We start from the raw sequence: 22,269 nt of genomic DNA on the forward strand, positions 1-22,269 counted from the left end.
TACTAGTTCTACTCAACTACCCTTCAAATACATGATGAACACTTCAATTGATTGCTAAAAGAAGACCAGTAGTATTCTAGAAGAATAGTATTTGAAGCTTAGTAGTATTCTGTTAGGGTTTATTTGCAGCTCTTCTGCTATTCCAAGTGCAAAATGAAGGCTAGTCTCATTGATTGTGACCACTGTTTGAAGACTAGTGGTATTCTTTGTGAGCAATACCTGAATACTAACGGCAATGATTGTGAAGACTCAAGTAAGACTAGCAGAATTTAAAGTGAATGTTAATTGAACACTAGTTACATTCACTCTGATTAATTTATAGTAATGTCATTGATTTGATTGCTTGCACAGGGCTTCTCTTAATGATGCCTTATGGGCCTTTCAGACTAAATTTTATTTGTTACATGTTTTGAGTCAATGATTATAAGCGGCCTGTTACAAACTCATTAGTCATACATTCAGCAAACATTTTATGATGTGTATGGAACATTTGTTTGTTTTCATATTATCCAAAAGAACAATTGTGCAAAATTGAATTAGTCGCCAGATAAAAGCTTAACTGTTCTAATTCCTCCTGTGTTGATTTTCCACCAGACTCTATTAATGGTATAATTTAGAAAAACAATTTGCTAAACACATTGTACAAGGCTATTATGCCATTAACTTGTAAATTATTCTGAAGGAGATGCAGGTGACCTGTGAGATGACTTTTTATTGACAGAAGAAACTTGCAGATTGGTTGAACTTACAATGTAACAATTGTAAACCACATTATTAGTAAAAATGTCTACATCAGATGTTTGAATGGAGTTATAGTCTACCAAATTATCAGAACAGATTTTTTTAAAGTGACAAATATGACCGGTCCATCAATTGGCATTTGCACTTTTAGATATATTGCTATATGAATCAAAGTTTATAAGCACATCAGTGGTAAAAGTGTCTGCATCACATTTGAATAAAGTAATTGTCTATCAAATTATCAGACTAGATTTAGAGAACCGTGACAAATATTACCAAAGCTTAAAAAGTTTGATGTGGTGAAAATTTCCGTCTTGCATTAGTGCACTTGTTGTTAAAGATACGCTGGTCACTATTTGGGACTTTCCAGTGGTGCTCCTTGCAAAGCGCCCAAACAAATTCTGTAGAATAAATATAAAAGTGGATACATTAAATATATACATTAATAGGTGGGAACAGTCAGGTCAATTGATTTCTGTCATGAGCATATCCTTCAGTCAGTGTCCTCACAGTTCCATTTACCACCTGCACCCCACTGACTCAAAATACTACCTTTGATTTCCCCTCAATCCCCCTCAGTGGTGGTGGTTTTTGTAGAGTACACAAAGGACTTTGCTATTGGCAAGTATCCTTTAAACACTTTCAATGGATAAAAAAGAAGAAATACACTAAGGTTAACTAGTTCAATATATAAAATACATCCAAACATACCTCTGCAAGCAGAAACTTTCTCTTCATTCAAGCCTCTATCCTTTGAATGCTTTCTTTGACCAGTTCCTTTGCTGTTTGCCAATTCCTGATCGTTGAATACTATAGATATGACTCGATTTAGTACAAAGGATCACTTGAAGTTGGTGCTCTTGCAATTAAACTATAAAGTTGGCCAGCATCTACCAAGATATCGTTGTATCGAAGAGGATTTTTGGGGTCCTTAATGAGTTGTATAAGTCGCACTTGCCTGTATTCTAAAAATGCACTCCCCATCTCTTCAGCGGAGGTCGTTTCTTCCTGCATTGAAAGGATGGAGATGGATATTAGAGATACAAACACATGAAATTAGCCTTCATATGAAATTAACATTAACATGAGTCTTCTCAGTAGGGTGCAACAACTCTTGTTTAATGCCCCAAGTAACATTTCAAAAAACTCTCGTAAGAGAGAAAGAGAGAGTGCGCGAAAGAGAGAGAGAGAGAGAGAGCGCGCGAGAGAGAGAGAGAGCGCAAAAGAGAGAGAGAGCGCGAAAGAGAGAGAGAGCGCGAGAGTGCGAAAGAGAGAGAGCACGAAAGAGAGAGAGCGCGAAAGAGAGAGCGCGAAAGAGAGAGAGAGAGAGCGCGGTAGAGAGAGAGAGAGCGCGCGAAAGAGAGAGAGAGAGCGCGAAAGAGAGCGAGCGCGAAAGAGAGAGAGCACGAAAGAGAGAGAGCGCGAAAGACAGAGAGCGCGAAAGAGAGAGAGAGAGAGCGCGAAAGAGAGCGAGCGCGAAAGAGAGCGAGCGCGAAAGAGGGCCAGATGTACGACCCTATTTTGCATGCGCAAACTGGTTTGTGACCCGTTTGCACATGCAAAATGTAATAGGGCAGTGTAACAATCCCGATTTAGTGAGTCGCATATGTTTTGCGACTCGCTAAATAGGAATTGCGAGTTGCTATTAGAAAGAGACGTTCCAAGGGCGTCCCTTCCTAATAGCGAGTCGAAGGCCTATGTAAGAATGTTTTGCAACCACAATATGCGTTGATAACAGTTTGAGCATCATCCGAGCGCTGGTGCCACACCCATAGGAATCTCAACACTACCTCCCATTAAAAAAAGTTTAAAAAAAGTTTCATTTTTTTAAATGCATCCCGGGCTGCATTTTTTTTTTTTTTTTTAAACTACTTAATTTAAAAGCAGTCTCAGAAATGGAGGTTTGCGGAGCCCAGCAGGCCACCATAGCTGGGAGATCCAGCCATTCCCAATGGTGTCGCAAATTGCGAGTGCCTCATGAATATTGATGAGGCATGCAATTTGCAAACCCATTGGGAATCACAAACAGTGTCTCTGACACTGTTATATATAGTATTTAGTGACTCGCAAAGTGCGACTCGCAATTGCGCGCAACTTGCGAGTCAATAAATGCCATGGTCGTACATCTGGCCCCTAGAGAGGTAAAGATAGAGAGATATGCAACACCACCATGTACATATTAATCTTATGAAACTGATATCAAGTTTTTTGTATGGGTGAATATGAACTTATACATATATCAGGGGTGATAGAATGGTAATATAGGAACAATTTACACTGAGTTTCAGGTGACATCATACACCATGGGCTGAGTGGTTTAAAAATAGCTATAGTGTTTTTAGTCTGTTGCTGCTCCATGGTATTCTGATCTTCAATGGAGATGTGAACATGCCAATATAAAATAAAAATACTACACAGTTTGCTACTGCATATAAATCTGCAAAAACTATCCAGGAGGATAAAAAATGTGGTAATGGGTGGTGGAATGAAATGGGGGTAAAATGTTATAAGTGCGTGGGGCAAACAAAGTGGAAAATTCACTGCACATGACTCTAAAAATTTGGCGTATATAATTTTAAATTCACAACAGCAACTGGAAGCATACAATACAAATAACTGAACAATGATCAAAGAACAAACTTACATTAGTTTCTGAAAGGATATTCAGGAGACCTCTAATAGCCTTTATCACCACTGGGAGATCTTTTAGGTCAATCCCAAGTGCTGCAAAAAAGCAAATATATGTACATTTAAATGTATATTGCTTTTATTTCATGAATCATTTGAAAGTTTAAGTCGGCATATACAAAAGAAGACTTTAAACTTACCAGCTATCACATTAGCACGATTTATATTTGTTTGCACATTTGTTCTATTGGTTTCTCTGTGATCTTTTTTATTCTACACGTTAGGTCTTGCCTCACTGTGGTCAGACAGTTCATAATGGTTGTCAAAATCATCTTCATTAGATTGACAATTGCCGAGATTCTCCCATATCTGATCCTCTTCACCATTGGCTATGTTAATAGATTTATTGATGGTTGCAATTAGCGATTCTTGCATTTGCTTTGGCCTGTATTCAGAATTAATTTGTTGTGCCAGCACAGAGGATTGAAGTTGGTTCTCTGGATGCACAGATGATTGATAGGATGTATTACTTTGTGATGGTTGGAGTGGATGTGAATTAACTAGGGGCCAATCTTTTTGGCTATGAATCGTGGGTTCTGATCCACTATATTGTGTTGTTTCGTCATTGACTCTTGGCACATATCTTGAAGGGGACACAGATGTCATAGCAGCTGAGGCATTCAATAAATAATTGTTGTGTGACGGTATTATAGGCGACGACATGGTGCAATGTAATTCTGTCTGATTTAATTCTGCACATTGATTATCAATATTGAGTGAGTCCCTCGCAGAACCATGTATACTTCCTGACTGATGGACGGTTTGTTGAATGAACGAAAGACTGTTAGATGCTAGAGCAGAAGTAGTTGTATCTTTGTGTTTCCCAACTCCCTGTCTACTGTAATCCGGTCTTTCTACAGTTGACTTTTGTAGGCATGGGTTGCTCAAAACTTGATGTTGTTTGGGTTTTCCATTAGCGGTCAAATGGTTGAATGAAAGCGTTTGGCATGCTCGTGGAACAGAAGTAAAGCTATTGCACTCTGCTAGTTGCCTATGATTCAGATTTGTTGTTACAGGGCTACAGTGTAGTGTTCCTGAAGGTGCAGTGCTGGTTGATGGGGCAATAGTTTGCCCAGTGTTAATGCTTTCTGAGATAGAATTTCTAGTCTGGTTTGGAGTTTTTGGTGGCGGATCAGTGTAGTTCGTTGTCACAGAAGTATGTAAAATATCACTCTGTTGCAATTGAAAGTTATATCCACAAAATTGCTCACACATTCTTTGCATTGTTGGATCTACACATTTTGAATTAGTTTTTTTGGTTGTATTTTTCTTTAATAATGTCACAACAACTTTTTTCTTTTTGATGCCATCCTTCTGTTGCTGCTTAATGCTTCTGGCGAATTGCTGCTTTTTCATTTTGGTTGCAGGTTTTGAATTTTCCATTTCGCATTTATCCATCTTTGATTTCTTCATTTGTAAATCATTGAAATAATTTTTGGGTTTCTGACTTCCTACAACTGGCATATTTTCTTTAACCTCTTTTAATCGACTGGCAGCTCGATCTTTTTTCTTTGAAGACAGTTTTTTTGTCTCAATGTTACCCATATGTACCAATTCCTTGCCCAAATCCTGTGCTACAGTCATACTGTTTTTTTTAATAAACACATCCATAGTCTTTTTCACAGCTGCACATTGTTTCTTGACTGTAACATAAAAAAAAAGAATTCATTTTCAAAATGTTCTTATTTGCAAACGACTTGCGATACGGTACTTATTTGTATGACCAATTATTGTGTAAATTTACTTGTCACTGAAACTGGTGAGATTAGAGTACACAGTGTAAAATGAACAATAACTATGGACCCTCAATTAGACTTTGGCAAACGAGTATTCATTCACAAACATGACAGATCCTCTCTACCTTATTGCAAGTGCATCACATCCCAATGCATTTGTAATAAGGTGGATGGGAAATTCATGATGTTTGGGATGGAGTACTCATCCACCAATTTGTAAATCAGGTCACATATTTGTAAAGTATTGCATTACATTATGTATTTAATTTGTAGTCATTTTCTATGGAGCTGTGGGCAGGCATGTAACACCTCAGAAAGAGGTTTTTGGACATAGGTGTAGGGTTGTCAGAACTAGCTACAGTAATAGCCGCCAATGGGCTTACGAGAGATTGTGATCAGAGTAGAATATCTGCCACTAGTATTTTGGGAGTCGGTGGAATAAGCCAAGGGAATAGAAATATAGGGATCGAAAGTGCAGCATGATGGGACATGAGGAGGAAAGACTTCATTTAATAGCAGATCTTCAATGCAAAGGAAAAGCTGATTTACCATAAGATGAGATGACTGTTTTAAACAACGTAGAGCCAAAGTGGAAAAGGGAGCATTGCATTTGTGAAATTTATTCTCACTTGATACCGAAAAGAAAGGTACTGGATATCATCAGGGGCAGACTGGTGTTTCAATGTACAGATTGTGTAAAGGCCGAACCAGATAGCATTCTATGGCCATAACTGGTTCAGCAGTAACTGAGCCTAGCTATTAGTATTGATATGCATTTCAGCAATATTCAAAAGCAAACTTAACTGACAGGGGGACTGTGAAACATACATATTGAAGACACTTACATTCACTGTAGAAGACTAGGATCCCTTTATAAATCATTTCTTCTTGGTAGGTGTTTCTTCATCATCTAGGTCAAATGTTTCAAAGGCACTGTGACAGCAGGCTCCTAATAAAAGTTCTGAAGTCTTCTCCGTTGCATTAAAAGTGACTTCCACATGACTTTGCAGCACAACTGATCGGTCTACATAGTAAAATATACAGCAATAGCAGTCCTTACTCGATTTCCTCGTCATGTGCGCCATGGCTTCCAAATGTTCTGAATTTAAAAAAAAAATCTAAGCTGCCTTATTCTTTTTAATCCCTGTAAATGAAAGAGTTAATATTTAACTGTGATGTAACCTGCAGTGAATGGGACAGTTTGTGCATGGTGCTTTCAACTCACTGTACCATCAAAATAATCCTCAGCTACTGACAAATGGGACTAGACACTGAAGCAGAATGGAGCTTCAGTGTACACTATCAAATTCTTGCACACATTGACAAGCCCATTCCACACTCAACAATGTAGTCCCCATTGCACAACAGACACCCACACTGACAGACACTCAAGCATATCACCAGACATACATAATCATACATCCACAAACACTATGATACTCCCAAATGCCATCACACACCTAAAACACCCAAACACATGCCATCAGGCATCAAATCACATTCACATACTCTAAACTATCTAGCCTCTTATCAAAACAGCTTCTCTTGCCTTCAGAAAGATATGATATCTCACCCAGTTTGATACTCCTATGTCATCTCAGAAACTCATGCTCCATATTAGACAGCAATATACACACCCTCACGCTGAAAATCTAAAAACAGGCAGCAACTTATCAGGAATGCATCTACTCTGTTCTTAACCCTCGAAAATTATCCATGCAGACATAGCTCAAACACCACACTCACAAAGCGGACACTGATAGACCAGGGTGGCGAAGTGAGCTAAAGAACGATGACGGATTCAACCCAGATCTGTGACTGGCGGTGAGTGTCTGAAAAGTTTCATCACTCAGTCCATCATCTCCTCGTGGTTGCTTTGTTCACCCTAAGTTGGCAGGGTATGCCCAGACAAGGTCCCTTGCTCACTTGCCACTGGATTCGAGCTAGCCTGGTTGATGAGGGGTGTTACCCCCAAAACCGGTCCCAGGATGCTTGTTTCCGGTCCATCATACTTTAAGCTGGTGAATGCAAAGCTAGCAACGGCTGTGTGTCTACCTCATTAGGTGGGCACAGTTGGAAACGACAACTTTGTTCATGTTGAAGGCCTGGGTCAGAGGGAACTTACTATTGCATGTTCTTTTTCATATTTTTTTTCCTTCGTCACTTTTGCTTTCCCTATTTCTTACTCCTTTATCTGTGTTTCTTTATGTTGCTCTTGGTCAAAATATGATAAAAAATAATTTTCGAACCCCAAAATAGGAGTACTGGTGTCCAACACCTGCAGCCACCAGTACAAATTAAGCATGCAAGTTCGGGTGTGATGGGACTCTTTCACATAAATTGAGTGCCTTGAAAATGTGTCTGGTACATAGAATACACAGATCATTTATTGAACAGAGTGCACACAAAAGACCTAATTTTTAGGTGCACATGGATTGGCGTAATATGAACGCGGCAACAGGCATTAAATTTATGTTCAAATCTTACTGCAAATGCAGCACAATTGCTTGGTATTTCGAAAAAAAGGTAATATGGACAATTTAGCAACAGCTGATTAGCTATGCTTTCACATGGGAATAACGCTGGTTATGTTGCTGCTTAGCGCCACATGACACCCTGCCTAGCATCCGAGCGTCTGCCATTTTCATAACAAGAAGCAGGCTGTTATGAATGGCTGCAAGTGTTGGGAGTGCCTGGCATGGGAAATTATTGTTGCTTTCATGTGACCTCTGTGATGGGCATCTTCATGAGTCAGGCACATTTGCAGAACTGCTGATTAGTTTCCCGAACAGCAAAATTCATGCATTAGAAGGTAAGTTTGGCTAATTGTCATTTCTACACAGTAGCTGAGATACAAGTGTTAAAAAATCCATAAATAATTCATAATTTATCTGTTCTGTTATCTTTGTCACTGGTTTGCTTAAAACTAATGATTTAACGTTGCTCCCTTTTAAAATATTCGACTGCTTTGCGCTTTCCTGAAAATAACACAAAGACTGCCACACAGATCACAGGGAAATGTTTCTGTTCTTGTTGCTGTTATAATTAAAAATTGCACTGTAACGGTGGGCAAGGAAGACACAAGGGAAAGCATTTTGACTACTGAATATCATTTGCCTTTTAAAACACAATGTAAGTGGCATGTGCAAAACATATAGCTGATAATGGTCAGGATTAAAAAGCTAAGAAAACTGTCTAATATGGCACCGACAAACCTCCGCCCCCCTCCCTTTGTGATTGGTAGATGCCAAATTCCTATCAAATGACAGCCTGCGCGAGGCCACAGGATATAAACTGGGGACAACAATTTAATCCTAAAGCCCAGTTCTAAGGTCTTCTGTATCCTGGCGCACACACAACTTTCAGCGCCCTTTCCAACTTTAACTTAAGATAATCAAATGGGAATTCTGAATGCTGCTGCATCTTTTACAAATGAATATATCTCGCACTAACACCACAGCTGGTAGATTTCATACAGGTGCGACCTTTCCAGTCTGTCAATCAAACGTATTGGTGAATGATCATGTAAGCTGTCAGAGGGTTTGAAAGCCCACTACAGTATCTATATTTCTTTGGCACACCGTGCGCACAGCGCATGCAGCGCGTGCTCGAAAAAAAATTGAGTAAATATTTTTAAACGAGCTGCCTCACTTATTTCTATAAGGCACTTCCCTGTACTAGAGACCCTGCAAAGAAGGGGCACACGTTAACAACGCACGATCAAGCTTGCATACCTTCCCCTAAAATGGCTTTAAAGGAAGATGTTAAACTCTGTGCAATGATAAATTGACAATAAAAAATTTGATGGCCTGCAACCAATCACTTTGGATCGGCAACATTTTTCAGTCCTGTCAGAATTCAATGGCCCTATGACCCCGAAGGAGAGGAGTGGAGTGGTGCGGGCGAAGAGCCCTTGGGGCTGCGGTCTCAACGGAGTGATGCCCTGATATCAGGAAGCTGTGATCGAGGGCGGACACGCAATATAGCAACAAGGAGTGTGGCCAACGTACACATTTACACTTTGAGCTGGCCCATGGAGGCAAATAAGCCGGCAACTTGCTCATTGGCCTGGTTTTGGTTACAGCCAGTGGTCGAAGTGGGAGAAAACAAGTAGGGGAACTGTGGGCGGAGAATCAGAGGGCGGGAATAACCCAAGGATTGGATCAGTGGGCGGAGCCAGAGGTGTGGCCAGAATGTGCAAACATCCCAATTTTTAGTATTTGGTTGGCATTTCACTGCCCAGTTTAATCAAACAATGGATACACATGATTATTTAAGGTTATAATGAGTTATTGACATTAAAACACATCCACAAAGTGGTATATTATGCTTCTAATCACAGAATGTCCTAAATACTATAAAATGTGGAAGCACAAGCCATTTGTCACCGAGCCATGGAGTTTGTCATCAGCAGTTCTTCCGTTTTCCACAACGGCAGTTCAAACATGAATGGCAAAATATCCTAGTTTGCAAAATGTTTTCTATATAATTATGGCTCTGCCATATTTGCCTCCTAATGGAAGATCTGCTGCATGATCTGACCATTTCAACTAATAAACGGTTTATTGCTCAAACACATCAAAAGTTAATAAAAAATGTGACTTGTTTTGCTGCGGAGTGGATGGCTTATTGCAAAGGTTGACTGATCACCTTTCTCACTATTGCATTTGTATGTTACACTGATACTAATGAGGCAAAATCTTTCCAAAGACTGTTAGCATGTGTACACGTCAAAATAATAAAATATCAGAAAATATACTGCATTACACTGCAGCCTTTTTTTTAATGCATAATTTAGTCAACACTGCGGAATAATTTTGTCCTCCTTTGCTGCATATATAATTTCAGTGGCTCCACAGCAAGCAGCACATGTTAACGGTGCTTGTGAATGAAGCAGAGAGATTGTGAAGTTTGCGAACTTAGTTTAGTGTGCGTGCAAATTCTGCATTGCCAATCCCTGGTGAGTTGCAGCTACTACTTCTGAAACAAGGCCAATGGAGGTACCTATGGGTGAGGCAGACTGGCCTCAAGGGCAGGGCCGGCCTTAGCACTGGTGGTGCCCTGTGCATTAATGTTTGTTATTGCCCCCCAATGACCACCTCTACCATGGATTCCCTCACTACCACCCTTTAACAGTGCCCCTCAAGTCTCCATAACCACACTCTCTCTCAGATGCATTTAATTTGATTTACAGCGCCATTCATACCAGTGTAGGGTGTCAGAGCACTTTACATCACGCACATTACTCAGAGACAATCAATATGTGTGTAAATCACTGTATAGAAAATGTTACATAAGACTAAGGACTACAAGGTGTAGGAGTCACATGACAACCATACTAGTAGGCCGTATAGTTTAATAGTGATTGGTCTGGAGAAACATAAAATCAGAATTTAAAACGTAATACCATGGTTGGGGGTTCTCTTTAATAATCAGAATTGATTTCTGACCAAAAGAACACTTTTTGCAACATTAGGATAATCAAAGACTGGGGGAAAAACATAACGCTCTAATTTACACCTTGCTGTTTGTATGCAGCTCGTAGATGACAGTTAATAGCGCACTGTTCTATGTTAGGATTTTAACTTATAAACTGCAAGCAACAAAAGGATCTCTCTGACAAAAGCAGTAGCCCACTGACCTATTTACATTATGTGCACTTTGTGATCTGCATGGTACATGTTCTTTGCAGCAGGGTCATTAACCTTCTGAGCTACCTTTCCATGAATCAAAACTTCCACTAGACAAAATGATCTCTCTCTAGGAAGAACATTAAACACCAGAGTCATCATGACATTTTTATTGTTGTAGAAAATTGCTGGAGGCCAGGAAGGAGGCAGCAAGTGTTTTTAAAACCTTAATATACTTGCAAACATAATGCCTCCACCCAAAGTTAGCACCCGGTGCGGTCACACCGGTTGCACTGCCCTAGAGCTGGCCCTTCTCAAGGATCCTGTGACCACAGTGACAGAATCACTGTTCTTCTAGGCTGTGCTGCTTCATAGGCCTGCCCGCAAGACTGGAGGTGAACTTCAGTATGGATTGTGGTGGACAAACCTTGAAGGTTAACCTACACTTGCCACTGCTAGGGTCCACCTGCTGGTGCTAAGACACCAGGGCTTCTAAGGTCTTGCGTGGCCTTCTAAGGTCTAGCATGCGATTGTGTTCTCTCAGGAGAGTGGTCTGGTGGACTGGTTATTAAGGCTGAACATGGTTACCCCGTTCCAAATTCAGCAGCTCTGGCCATAGTGCCACATCCTCTCCCCCACTGAACACCATACTGCCCCACTGAGAAAAACTCACACTGCCTTCAACTACAACCCAATTGCTGCCGGCTATAAACACCTGGATGAGGCTCAATTTAAATGACGCAATAGACAAGAGCAATATGCAGCCTACAAAAAAAAAGTAACATCATCCTGGAAAAAGCAAACACTCATAGGGAATGCAAAATTTGGCAAACCATGTGAAATGTAAGCAGGAACAACATGGTTACCTTAACGCTTTTACACTCACCATTCAGAAATCAGTGAGTGCTTTTGCCTGAAAAGTTAAGGACATGAGGGCCCTGAATAGACCCATTTCAATATCCATTGCTTATATCTTTCCAAAACGTAAGCAGCATGGTAAAAATACCACATCCCTGCACACAGAGCCGCAGTACACATTTTGTTTTCCAATCCACACTTTGCAGTACCTCCAGGATTGGTGCACTAGTTGCAAGCCCAGGGAAAACAAAAACAAGCAAACAAAAAAAGCGCTTCACTGGCAAACTCTGTAAAAGTGGTGCTAATTGTGTTTGTGTGTGAATAAAATCAATCTGGACAGTTTGCAACCACCCTGTCTTACTTTATTTAGTTATTTGTCATATTTTTTACCTTTTAATCCAGATGCTGCACTTTGGAATTAAAATACGACATTTCCAGCAAAAATGATTTTCTTTTTTGGATCCATTTCACAGGGGAGCAAATAATCTTGAAGTCAGGGTTTTCAGTAAGAGAAGAACTGCCCACTTCGACCACTTTACAGCCTCGGATTTCTGCCACCACCCTTATCAGCTGGGCCCAATGTGCGCGCGTGGCAGGGGAGTGTCAGAAAGCCGAGATTGTAACCAAAACCAGGCCAATTCTCATTTCGGTCATTTTAGACATATGTATGCGCTGGGGGAATCGAAACGCTAATGGACGGATAACTGCTAAAACCTGAATTGACATCGCACCGGCCCGAGGGCTTTACTTTCCGGGGTATACCACACATTTTTACAACGAGTTGCGAGCCAACACAGTGGGCCGCATATTGTAACTACTGTGGGAATTTGAATACCATCCCACCAACTCGAAATCGCGGGTTTAAAAATGTATGGCTAATAAATAACCCAAACGCACCACCCGCTTTAAGCCCCACCGTTCAGTCGACTTCGACAGTAGACAAGGCACGCAAACTTACTTCCACAAGCTGTGATGCACACAGTCGATACACAACTTAGAAGAGATCGCCCCCGCACCTTTTGAAGATAGCGCCGCAGGGGCTGGCCAATTTAATTGCCAGGGCTGTCATTGGTAGCACGATTCGCGCGCTACCTGATTGACGGCCCGGGGACCCAGTGCACTGCAGCTACGTGAGCAGCAGGTGTGCTTGCAGTGCACACACATGCTGCAAGTCCAATTACCCAATCATGCGCAGCCATTCTGCGCGCGCTCAACAGGATTGGAGGATACTGCCAGAGCCTGCTTATCCAACGTGATTCTGCTTTGGTGAGTACATGAATTAAATAAGAGTTTTATGTGTCTCCCCTAGCACCAGCAATACCATGACAGAGACGTTCCTATATAGGTGGTCATTGACACAGAAGACATTCGTTTTTTTGTTTACATTAATGGTAGTAGGATGTGGCCGTGTTTAGGAAACGGGGGATATGTTAATTCAGAGTTAGATGAAGAAACTGCACTGCTGGCAGGTTGCCTGGTGGGTACTGGGAACATGTCTATGAATAATGTCTGAAAAATATCCCAAGAATGAAAAGGCTCTTATTTTTCATGACATTCTTCCGGTATGATTTTTGAACTGGCAGGCAAGAGGAAATAATTTCACAAACCCATCCACCCACTTAACTACAGTCCCTGTGTGTGCAGCTCTGTCCCTTGATGTAATAACATCAATGTTGTCATCATGCTCTCCCCTAGGTCATAGTCCAATAAGCGGGGGTTTCGGCAGGAAGTGAAATTACAGGTGGAATGGAAAACATTTTGGTGTCCTAAATATACTTTCTCTGTTGTAATTAGGGTACTGATGTTGGTGCTGTATCTGGTTAAACCACCAACTAAGAATCTGCCATTTATAGGTGGCATAGGATGACTTTTGTAGGTGGAGGACCTCATGATATCATTTTGCCAGAAAAGTACAATAAGTATTCCAGAGAGAGAAAGGGATACAGGTCAGGAGAGGATGTGGCAATGTACTTGTCTGTTTATTTATTTGATTTAGTGAACAAATAAAGCATTGGGAAAACCTCAAACTTCACATTATTTGAAGGCTGTGCTGTCTCTAGTGCAACTAATAACAGGCTACAGCTATTCTGTTCAATGGCTTCTTAAGGATTTTGGGGACTCTAGGCCAAACATATTTTGGAGGCCCTTGTTTGGATTTATGATACAGTTTCAACTCTTTCTGCCCTCTTTGCACAAGCAATCTGGTATAAATTCTAAATGTGTTTACATGTCATTTTCAGGGATAGTGATGTGTGTTTTCAATATTGTAACACAGCAGCAGCTCACTAATATTGTTGCAAATAATCTCTGTGCCCCCCCCCCCCATTTCTCACACATGAGTTACTGTTTTGATCTGAAAGAAACTTTTTTTATGGCTGTTGCATGAAACATAAACACATTTGTCTGAAAGATGTCTGTACTAGACTCTCACACATTACCCACATTAAAAATAAATTAAAGGAAAAGGCTATTGACAAGAATCAGTATAAGAATGTTTCAAGGTCACCAGGGCAAGACTCTCTTAGGGGGCCCACTGAAAGGCTGAGGCCCTGGGCCACACTGCCCATGCCTTTAAACGTCTCTGATTCTGCCTGCTCTATAATTTTTACTTTCCTCTTTTGGGTTAGGAGTAATTGCAATGTATTCAAGAATAAAAGGATAGTGAGCATGTTTCCCCGAAATTCCTCAAAAATAAAAGCAGGGGTGTGCAAAATTAATTTTTCGCATCCGTCGTAAAACTTTATGAAGCATTTTAATCTTCCCAAAGGTTTCAAACTTTTATACTTGGCCAAATTTCATGAACATCATACTGTCTTGTTTAAAACTTCTTGATGTAGACACCTCCAAATGACATTTTTCTTCCTGCATCAGGTCCAAGTGGAAATGAGTAATATTTATAGCAAGTTATCTTTGCTGTGGATTTTTGTTTTGGCAGAGATTATTATTTACTGGCATGTGCACTGCTAATTAAAGTCAGTCTTCCTGAAGTGAATCAATTCGTTTAATCAGGGGAGTGTCAACCCCCACGGCTACTTGATGCAAATTGCATATCAAATATTGCACAGCTGTAAAAGGTTCCACAAAAGTTCAGTTATATACCTCTATTCAGCACACCTAGTAATTTCCGATCAACAACCCACTTAAAAAGAAATCACTTGTAAAGAATGTTTACAAATAAAATGACATTGAGAAGAAAAAGGTTTCTATTCTCGTCTAGTGGCAGGAGAGTAAATGGCCATAATTGTCTTTTTACCCCAAAGGGTGGCGTATATCGAGGGTCTGCATCCAGATACCTATGTGATGGGAGATAGACACATCATTTTGTACTTTGGTAGACAGTACAAGCAAGGGTCAAGGGCTAAGCACTGTCTGTGCGCTTGCACCATATCATGCAAACAGTCCTATCATAAATGGAACCACCGAGTCCTTCAATTGAAATGGCAGCATGCTGCTGTGTGTGGTTTTCTCCTGGGGGCAAAGAAGGAGATTCTTTCGTTGAGGTATTGGGGTCCGGTGTTGTGGAGGGTCCTTTGTAGGCGTGTGTGAGCAGCTTGAAGGTCACTCTCCTTTTGACGGGGAGCCAGTGGAGGTGCTGGGTAATGTGGTCTTGTCGTGGGATGCTGAGGACGAGTCTGGTTGCAGCGTTCTGGACAGTCTTGTGAAGTAGAGATTTGTTGATTCCGGTATAGAGAGCGTTCCTGTAGTCCAGCCTGCTGGTGATGAGTGCATGTGTGACGGTCTTCCTGGATTGAGGGTGGATCCATTTGGCTTGCAGAGTATGCTGAGGGTGTATGTAAATAAGTACACATATACATACAGAGTGTGACATATATAAAATGTAGAGGCGTGACAAGGCAGTGAAGAGCATTGAGAAAATAATTAGCAGATTTCACTCAATGTAATTTTCCGAGGTTTTTATTTTAGCACAAATTGTTCATGGCTCAAGATTCTTTTTATATCGTAGGAGTAATGGCAGAAGCAGGAGCAAAAAAAAGACTTTCTAAAAAACGAGGTCCATACCACAAACATTTAATATTGGTAAGTGATTTAGAATGTTTGAATGGGTGTAGGTGTGCCTTTAAATAGTAGAAAGACATTGCAGGAATTGTATGAGTGATCATAATATTGTATTTTTCTGGCTACATTTCGGTTTCTGGGAGGGGCTACATCAATTCTACTATTTGGATTACTGATTAGCATTCTAACGAATTTTAACACTACCTTTTTAACTGTGTATATTTTATGAATTCATTGTATTTTATTGCTTGTTTTATTGATGTTTTTATGGCATTTGATTGCCGAATTAAAGTTTTTATGAATGAATGAATAGTAAAACTCAGTCCAGCATTGGTGAAAAATGCAGAGGACATAGAGTAATCCCACAGACAGATTTGTGTATTGTTGCATTCCTAGAAGCTGGGTGAGACGCAAACTGGAGAGGGAAGAGTTAGGCTTCACCTGTACACTTCCAAGGGTGCTCTTTGATTTAGTGCCAGGTCACCATAAAGGGACCTGGGCACATCTTAGGAAGGAGATGAGACTGATAAGAGAATCATAAAAAACAGGGCTCTCTAGCCCAACCTTTTGAAGCACATATATCATAGTGCTTGACACCCAGTTAGGAACGCTAGTCACTCCCTTTGGCCTGTGAGAGACTCAGCACCTGCTGAGTGTGGCTGCTTGGTGTGCACCAGACTCACTTGGACTTGGCTGCAGCAGTCGGGATCCCCTGCAGATGGGGCGCACTCAGGAACTTTAGATGCTTCACCCTTCACCCTACCTGGATGGGAGCTCTAAACATTCAATAAAAATTAGAACATTGGAATGTTGGGCGCTCCACAATGAATTATCTCTGTTTCTCTTTTTTTTTAAATAAATCTTTTTATTGTAACAGAGCAGAACTACGTCTTTACATCATCAATATTACAAACACGCTTAAGCAGTACCACCCCTCCCCCCCCCCAGAGTATTGCCAAAGGGCCTTGCAGGGCCGCTGTCCCCCTTATCTCCTGGTATGCTGTTCCCATCAGATAATTTCTGCTTGATTCATGGCAAGGGTTGTGTCAACCACCGGAGGCAGGGACTCCCCGATATATATTCCATTTAGCCCCAAAATTTCCCCCACTGTTTTGGGCAATCTGTTTTGGCCAGTTCATATTTGTTCTGTAGCCGTTCAAATGACATCATCTCTCTACCCGTGTGGAGGTCTCACAACCTGGAAATCCCGATTAGGTCCCACTGAGTGAAGTCTTTTCTGATGCCTGAGGCCCCCAATTGCTGTGAACCCCAAAGTGGTTGTGACTTTGGTGAGCTTGTTTTTCCACCCTAGTTTAGAGAGAGTCACATGCCATTGCCGGACCGTCACCTCTGTGGGACCCTCTAGTGTGAGTTTTCGTGGATCAGTGTAAAGTGCGTGGAGATACCCTCTAAGCTGCAGCACCAGCCTCTCCATCTGGTCCGCTGGTAATGTTAATGGTTGATCAACCCATTGATTAACGTTTGCTAATTGCGCTGCCCTATAATACGTCTGGACGTGTGGCAATGCGATCCCTCCATCATACCAACCACGGGTCAGATTACTGAGTCCAATCCTCGGTGGGCCACCGTCCCACAGCAGGGAACGCACCTCACTGTTTATTGAGTTGAATTATGTGTCTTGAACTTGGAAGGGCGTATTATGCAATACATATACAAATCTCGGCAGGGCCATCATTTTATGTATGTCTCTTTTTAAATAAGACCATTATCCACAGTATTCTAAAAGCCTATAAACCTTTTTCTACGATTTGTACTGTGTGTTAAGAGCCCTCTCCCTTATTATAAAACTCTGGTTCAGGGCCATTAACAAGCAGTATGACCCTCAGCAACAGCCTATATTATATTGAAGCACTATTAAGGATAATCTAAATGTACAAAAAATAGGATAAACATATCTATTAGTCCTGATCTTGTTAGACTTATTAATTTTGACCTCCAGCACAGTTTGGAAGATATAGTTTTATAAACTTGTTTCTTTATTTTATAGGAATCAATGGAAACAACAAAAATGATAACACCAATTTTAGGTATCCTAGATAAAAATATCATACGTTCCAATGCAATTGGTGATAAACCAGGTGTACAGGATGAATGTAGTCAATCAGAAAAGACAGGTAAAAACATTTTTAATGACATTGTTATATCACAAACATGTGAAATAGTTTATTGTTAATTGTGCGTGTTCTAGTGTAATTGCTCACAATGAGAATACATTGACCTGCCATGCTCTCTCTATGCTCCTTTACAAATTATGCTACTACAGAAAGCTTGTACACATAGGCATCTACGAAAACCTTTCTCCTCAGGGTACGATGTTAAAGAAAGTGGTTTTGTGACAAATGATTTGCACCATAACAGCTCCCTCTTTGCAACCAATGCTTTTTCACCAAACAGACATTGCCCTTCACGTCAAGTGTGAGGGGTTAAATGATTACAAATCTAAAGGAAAGATCAAGGTAGAACTATATTATCACATCCCACCCTGTTACCTCATCAGACAACTTTATTCTGTGTTAACTGATATCCCCATGGATGGTGTGTTAATAAGTGAATGGATTTTCTGTACAGCACAATACTTCATTTAGGGAATTTTAATAAACTGATTTCTAATAGGCTTCAATGCATGTTTTCTTTTTTTATGCACAGATCCTAAAGAGTTAGAAACTGAAGTAGTCTCATCCTTTACTATGGAATATAATTTACGTACTCCAACATATGATTTTGATGAAGAGGCTTATGAGGAATTACTCACATCTGGGCATCAGAATGAATATGCAGATGAAAGAGAAAATAATTTTGATCCAGAAGACAATGAAATCGGTTTTGAAGCACAAGACTTTACAGAGAATGTTGTAAACAATATAACTATTGTAAATGAGGGCGAAATTAATATTTCTGAAAAGCATGAAATCCAAGAAGACAATTTTTTATTTAAAGGTTCATGACACACTGTGCAAGCTGTCCTACTGCTTATCATTTGCTTTGCGGTTATATTTAGAATTTCTGATGAGGCATTAGGGGCACTACTGGACTTAATCTGCTGCATTTTACCAGTGCCTAATAAAATGATTAACTCGTTATTCAAACTTAAGATGTTTATAAAAAAATACATCACTATTCCTAAGATAAGAAACTACTGTTCCTCTTGCTATGAAAGCATCAGCGATAATGAAAAGATATGCACTAACACCCTTTGTCTAAAGGATCTTACAGAGCCTGGTGCTGTTGCATTTTTTGTCCAACATTCCATAATTGAACAGCTAAATACTATGTTTAAGAGGAGAGATTTTACGGAGGAAGTGAGAACCCACAGATATGAACACTACAAACAGAATGGAAACTCTGTAATAGGTGATGTTTATGATGGAATTGGATATAAAAACCTGTTTAATAAGGGGATATTAAGTAATGAAAACAATATCTCTTTTGTTCTGAACACAGATGGAGTGAACATTTTTGAAAGTAGTAAACCAAGTATGTGGCCTGTGTATTTGATGATTAATGAGCTCTCCATAACAAAACGCAAAGCAAAAGAAAACATGCTTGTCTATGGAATTTGGATTGGGCAAAGAAAGCCATATATGTGGACATACCTACATCCTTTAACTGAGAAATTGAGTCAGTTGGAAAATTGAGTTATGTTTACAGATCATACAGGCTCTGTTTTTGTATGTCGTGTTGCACTACTTTCATGTACTTGTGATCTACCGGCTCGTTGTTTGGTTACCAACAGTAAGCAGTTCAATGGGAAATTTAGCTGTTGGTCCTGTTTACAGCCAGGCATGACTTCAAGACCGGGAATAGGGCATTGTCATGTTTTTCCTTACAATGATGATGATCCTAAAGGACCACCACGAACAACAGAGAACTTGTTAGCAAGAGATTACAGGCGATCAAGCCTCCACTTAACATATCAAGACCTCCTCGTAGCGTTGAAGATGTCCATTTATGGAAATCCTCCGAATACAGAAACTTCTTGCTCTTCTGGGGAATTCCAGTTCTAGCTGATGTATTACCCAATCAGTTATTTATAAATTTTTGCCTCTTCTTAAAAGGAATATATTTACTAGATAAAGAAAGTCTAACATTTTCAGAAATCGACCGAACAGAGACTTGCTTGCTCACCTTTGTCATATTATTTGGAGACCTGTATGATCAGAGGTTCATGACTATGAATATTCATCAGTTAGTGCATCTTTAAATTGAAACTTGTATAGCACACTACTCACCCGCAAGGGTCTCAAGGCGCTTGTACGAATACCGCTGTGGAACCCATCCTGGCTTTCCCTGTGAGGTGTCCACTCCTGGGCACCCCCAAGGTGGAGGCCAGGCATCCTTAGCGTTGTGGGGGCCATTGTGGAGAGTAAGCAAGCTATTGCCCAGAGTTGCAGAGTGGGACTCCATGATTGGAATAGGCACCGAGGCAAGAATTGTCAGGTCCGTGGAATTTTGGAGCCCAAGTCCCGCCAAGGCGGGGAATTGAACCCTGGTCCCGGGCCAGATCTCTGCACCAGGGTCTGCCGCTCTAACCATTGAGCCACACTTCTCCACTGATCTGGGGGTTAACGTACTCCACCCTGTAATTACTAGGAAATGTTATATTCACATCACTTTTAACTGCAACCCTCTCCCCCACTGTAAACAAGTAATTACCAGGGCACCCGTAAGGCTATGTGTTTACTTTTACAAAATGTTTTTATAAGTACATTTTAAGTACATTTTAAATGCATTTTAAATGTTGTGTAAAAGCTAGATTTTACCACATCTATCCATAGGAAATTCACACTGTTATGTGGTATTATCAATTTATATACTTAAGAAAATTAAATTTCTGCTAACCATTTAGTTTAAAGAGTTTTCATTGACAAATTAAGGTGGGCTTCTATGCGTCTCATTCATATGTGGAGATTGTTCATTATGTTACTGATAAAAACCCATATACTTTTACTTTATTGTAATCTTTGGTCTGTTGAAAATAAACCGAATAGTCATATGAACAAATGGTCATAAGTGCTGGGATACTTTGACCATTAATTCATACTAATATATTAATGGAGGAAGTTGTAAGATCCTCCCACCTATGCATGTGTAACTGGGAAGCATCTGCTAGTGTACCTGTTTATTTGTTAATATTGTGATATATTATTAACCTATCCATACCGCTCGGTTTAGCTTTAACAGTTTGGACCCAAAATGCTTTGGACATCTTTTTAATATTTAATAACTAAGGTTCACAATCTGCTACGATTCAGAAACTTGAGTAGAATGTTAATAGTGGTCCAGTAGTATTCAAATTGTTTGTATTCACTAAATGTTCTGCATTGTAAATGAAAACTATATGATTAGCAAATAAGTATTTGCTTAGTATTCTGTTAGTGTTCAAGAAGTATCACTTACATATCAGTAGTCTTCATGCACTTGCCTTCCCAAAAAGAATACTACAGAATACTAAAATAAGCATAAAATAGTCTTCGAATGCTATAAAAAGACAGGTTAACCACTAAATGTCGTATTCAACTTCGGTAAGGGCAATCTCAGTGCCTGCAAAATGCTTTTGCACCAAAGAAGCCGCTGCCTCTTGTTTCCCTGAAGGGAACTAGACTACCGGTCATTCTGCCAGGCAGGGAGGCCCCTGCTGCAACAACTCATGCTGGGCCAAGTCGGTGCCCTGGCTCAGACCCTCAGCAGCAGGGTCACCAGGATCGGGCAAAGGAGGGCGTCCGACCTGTGCTGCAGGTATTAGTGGCTGTATTGGCTCTGCGTGGGCAGCTACCTGCTCATGTTCGTCTCGTGGAACCGATAACAGAGCAGGAGGGCGCTGGTTACTCCATAGTTCTCTGGGAGTTCATCTCGACCGGGATTGTTGTGGTGAGATAGCAATTCCCATGATTACCACAAAGGTCCCGGGCGCTCCTATGTATTTCTTCGCGCTCCTTGGCGCTCCTTTTCGGCAGGGTTGGTCAGTGGTCTGCGAGGCCCCTGAAACCTCTTCCTCCTGTATTGGTAGAGAGGCACTTGTCCGATGTGGGGTGGAGTCTCCAAGGAGGCCCCAGAGGTGATTTTAAATGAATGCTGCATTGGTTTCAACAGCTGCTCTGCACGGTCCTGGGCAGCTGCCTGGATACAAACCCACCTTGGGCATTTGCTTGGGTGTCGTACCAAGTGAAATCGCGAAGGAGGCCCCGGTGGCCGTTAGGAACCTGATCAATTACCTTATACTAGGTAAGGAAAGCACCGGAGTTGCTGGACCCTGAGTAGGGGTTGCTCCCAAAATTTACTGCTTTCCCAGGAGTAGGAGGGCAGGTGTGCCTGTATCCACATGGGGGAAACAACACTACCGTAGAACTTGTAATTGAACGCAGGTGTGCTAGATTCTATGTGACAACGATATTATCTTTGGGGGTAGTAGCGTGAAGACGGCTGAGCTCCGCTGAGGCACAGGAGCACTTTTACCCACCGCTCCAGTGCCGGCCGGGCTCAGCTCCTCCCCCTGACCGGGACCACAATTACCAGCAGCCCCGCAGCCCTCAGCCAGGCGGCACAGCTGACAGCGATATCAGAGCGCACCAGGAGGCGCT

The 22,269-nt window shown here is 40.9% G+C and overlaps 1 protein-coding gene and 1 long non-coding RNA gene across 2 annotated transcripts; one reads left to right on the forward strand and one right to left on the reverse strand.

Annotated features, from left to right (window-relative positions):
- Positions 1–1,591: 1,591 nt before the first annotated feature.
- LOC146870177 (uncharacterized) lies at positions 1,592–6,049 on the reverse strand. Its single transcript, XR_014959227.1, has 3 exons — positions 6,011–6,049; positions 3,386–3,465; positions 1,592–1,749 (listed from the first exon to the last, which is right to left on the reverse strand). It is a non-coding gene; the product is annotated as an uncharacterized LOC146870177 (long non-coding RNA).
- Positions 6,050–15,621: 9,572 nt separating this feature from the next.
- Positions 15,622–18,643, forward strand: LOC146870178 (uncharacterized). The gene is made up of 3 exons (XM_085599651.1): positions 15,622–15,691; positions 17,679–17,805; positions 18,338–18,643. Exons 1-3 carry the CDS (start codon positions 15,623–15,625, stop codon positions 18,634–18,636), a joined length of 495 nt encoding a protein of 164 aa, XP_085455777.1. The 5' UTR covers position 15,622; the 3' UTR covers positions 18,637–18,643.
- Positions 18,644–22,269: the final 3,626 nt, after the last annotated feature.

This window comes from Triturus cristatus, chromosome 1_1 (assembly GCF_964204655.1).
Source record: "Triturus cristatus chromosome 1_1, aTriCri1.1, whole genome shotgun sequence".
Taxonomy (NCBI): domain Eukaryota; kingdom Metazoa; phylum Chordata; class Amphibia; order Caudata; family Salamandridae; genus Triturus; species Triturus cristatus.

Bases quoted from the DNA above. Each gene is read 5' to 3' on its own strand.
- LOC146870178 (XM_085599651.1), top strand. From the start codon at position 15,623: ATGGCAGAAGCAGGAGCAAAAAAAAGACTTTCTAAAAAACGAGGTCCA. The intron at 15,692-17,678 runs GTAAGTGATTTA...TTTATTTTATAG, and splicing joins ACCACAAACATTTAATATTG to GAATCAATGGAAACAACAAA. The intron at 17,806-18,337 runs GTAAAAACATTT...TTTTATGCACAG, and splicing joins TAGTCAATCAGAAAAGACAG to ATCCTAAAGAGTTAGAAACT.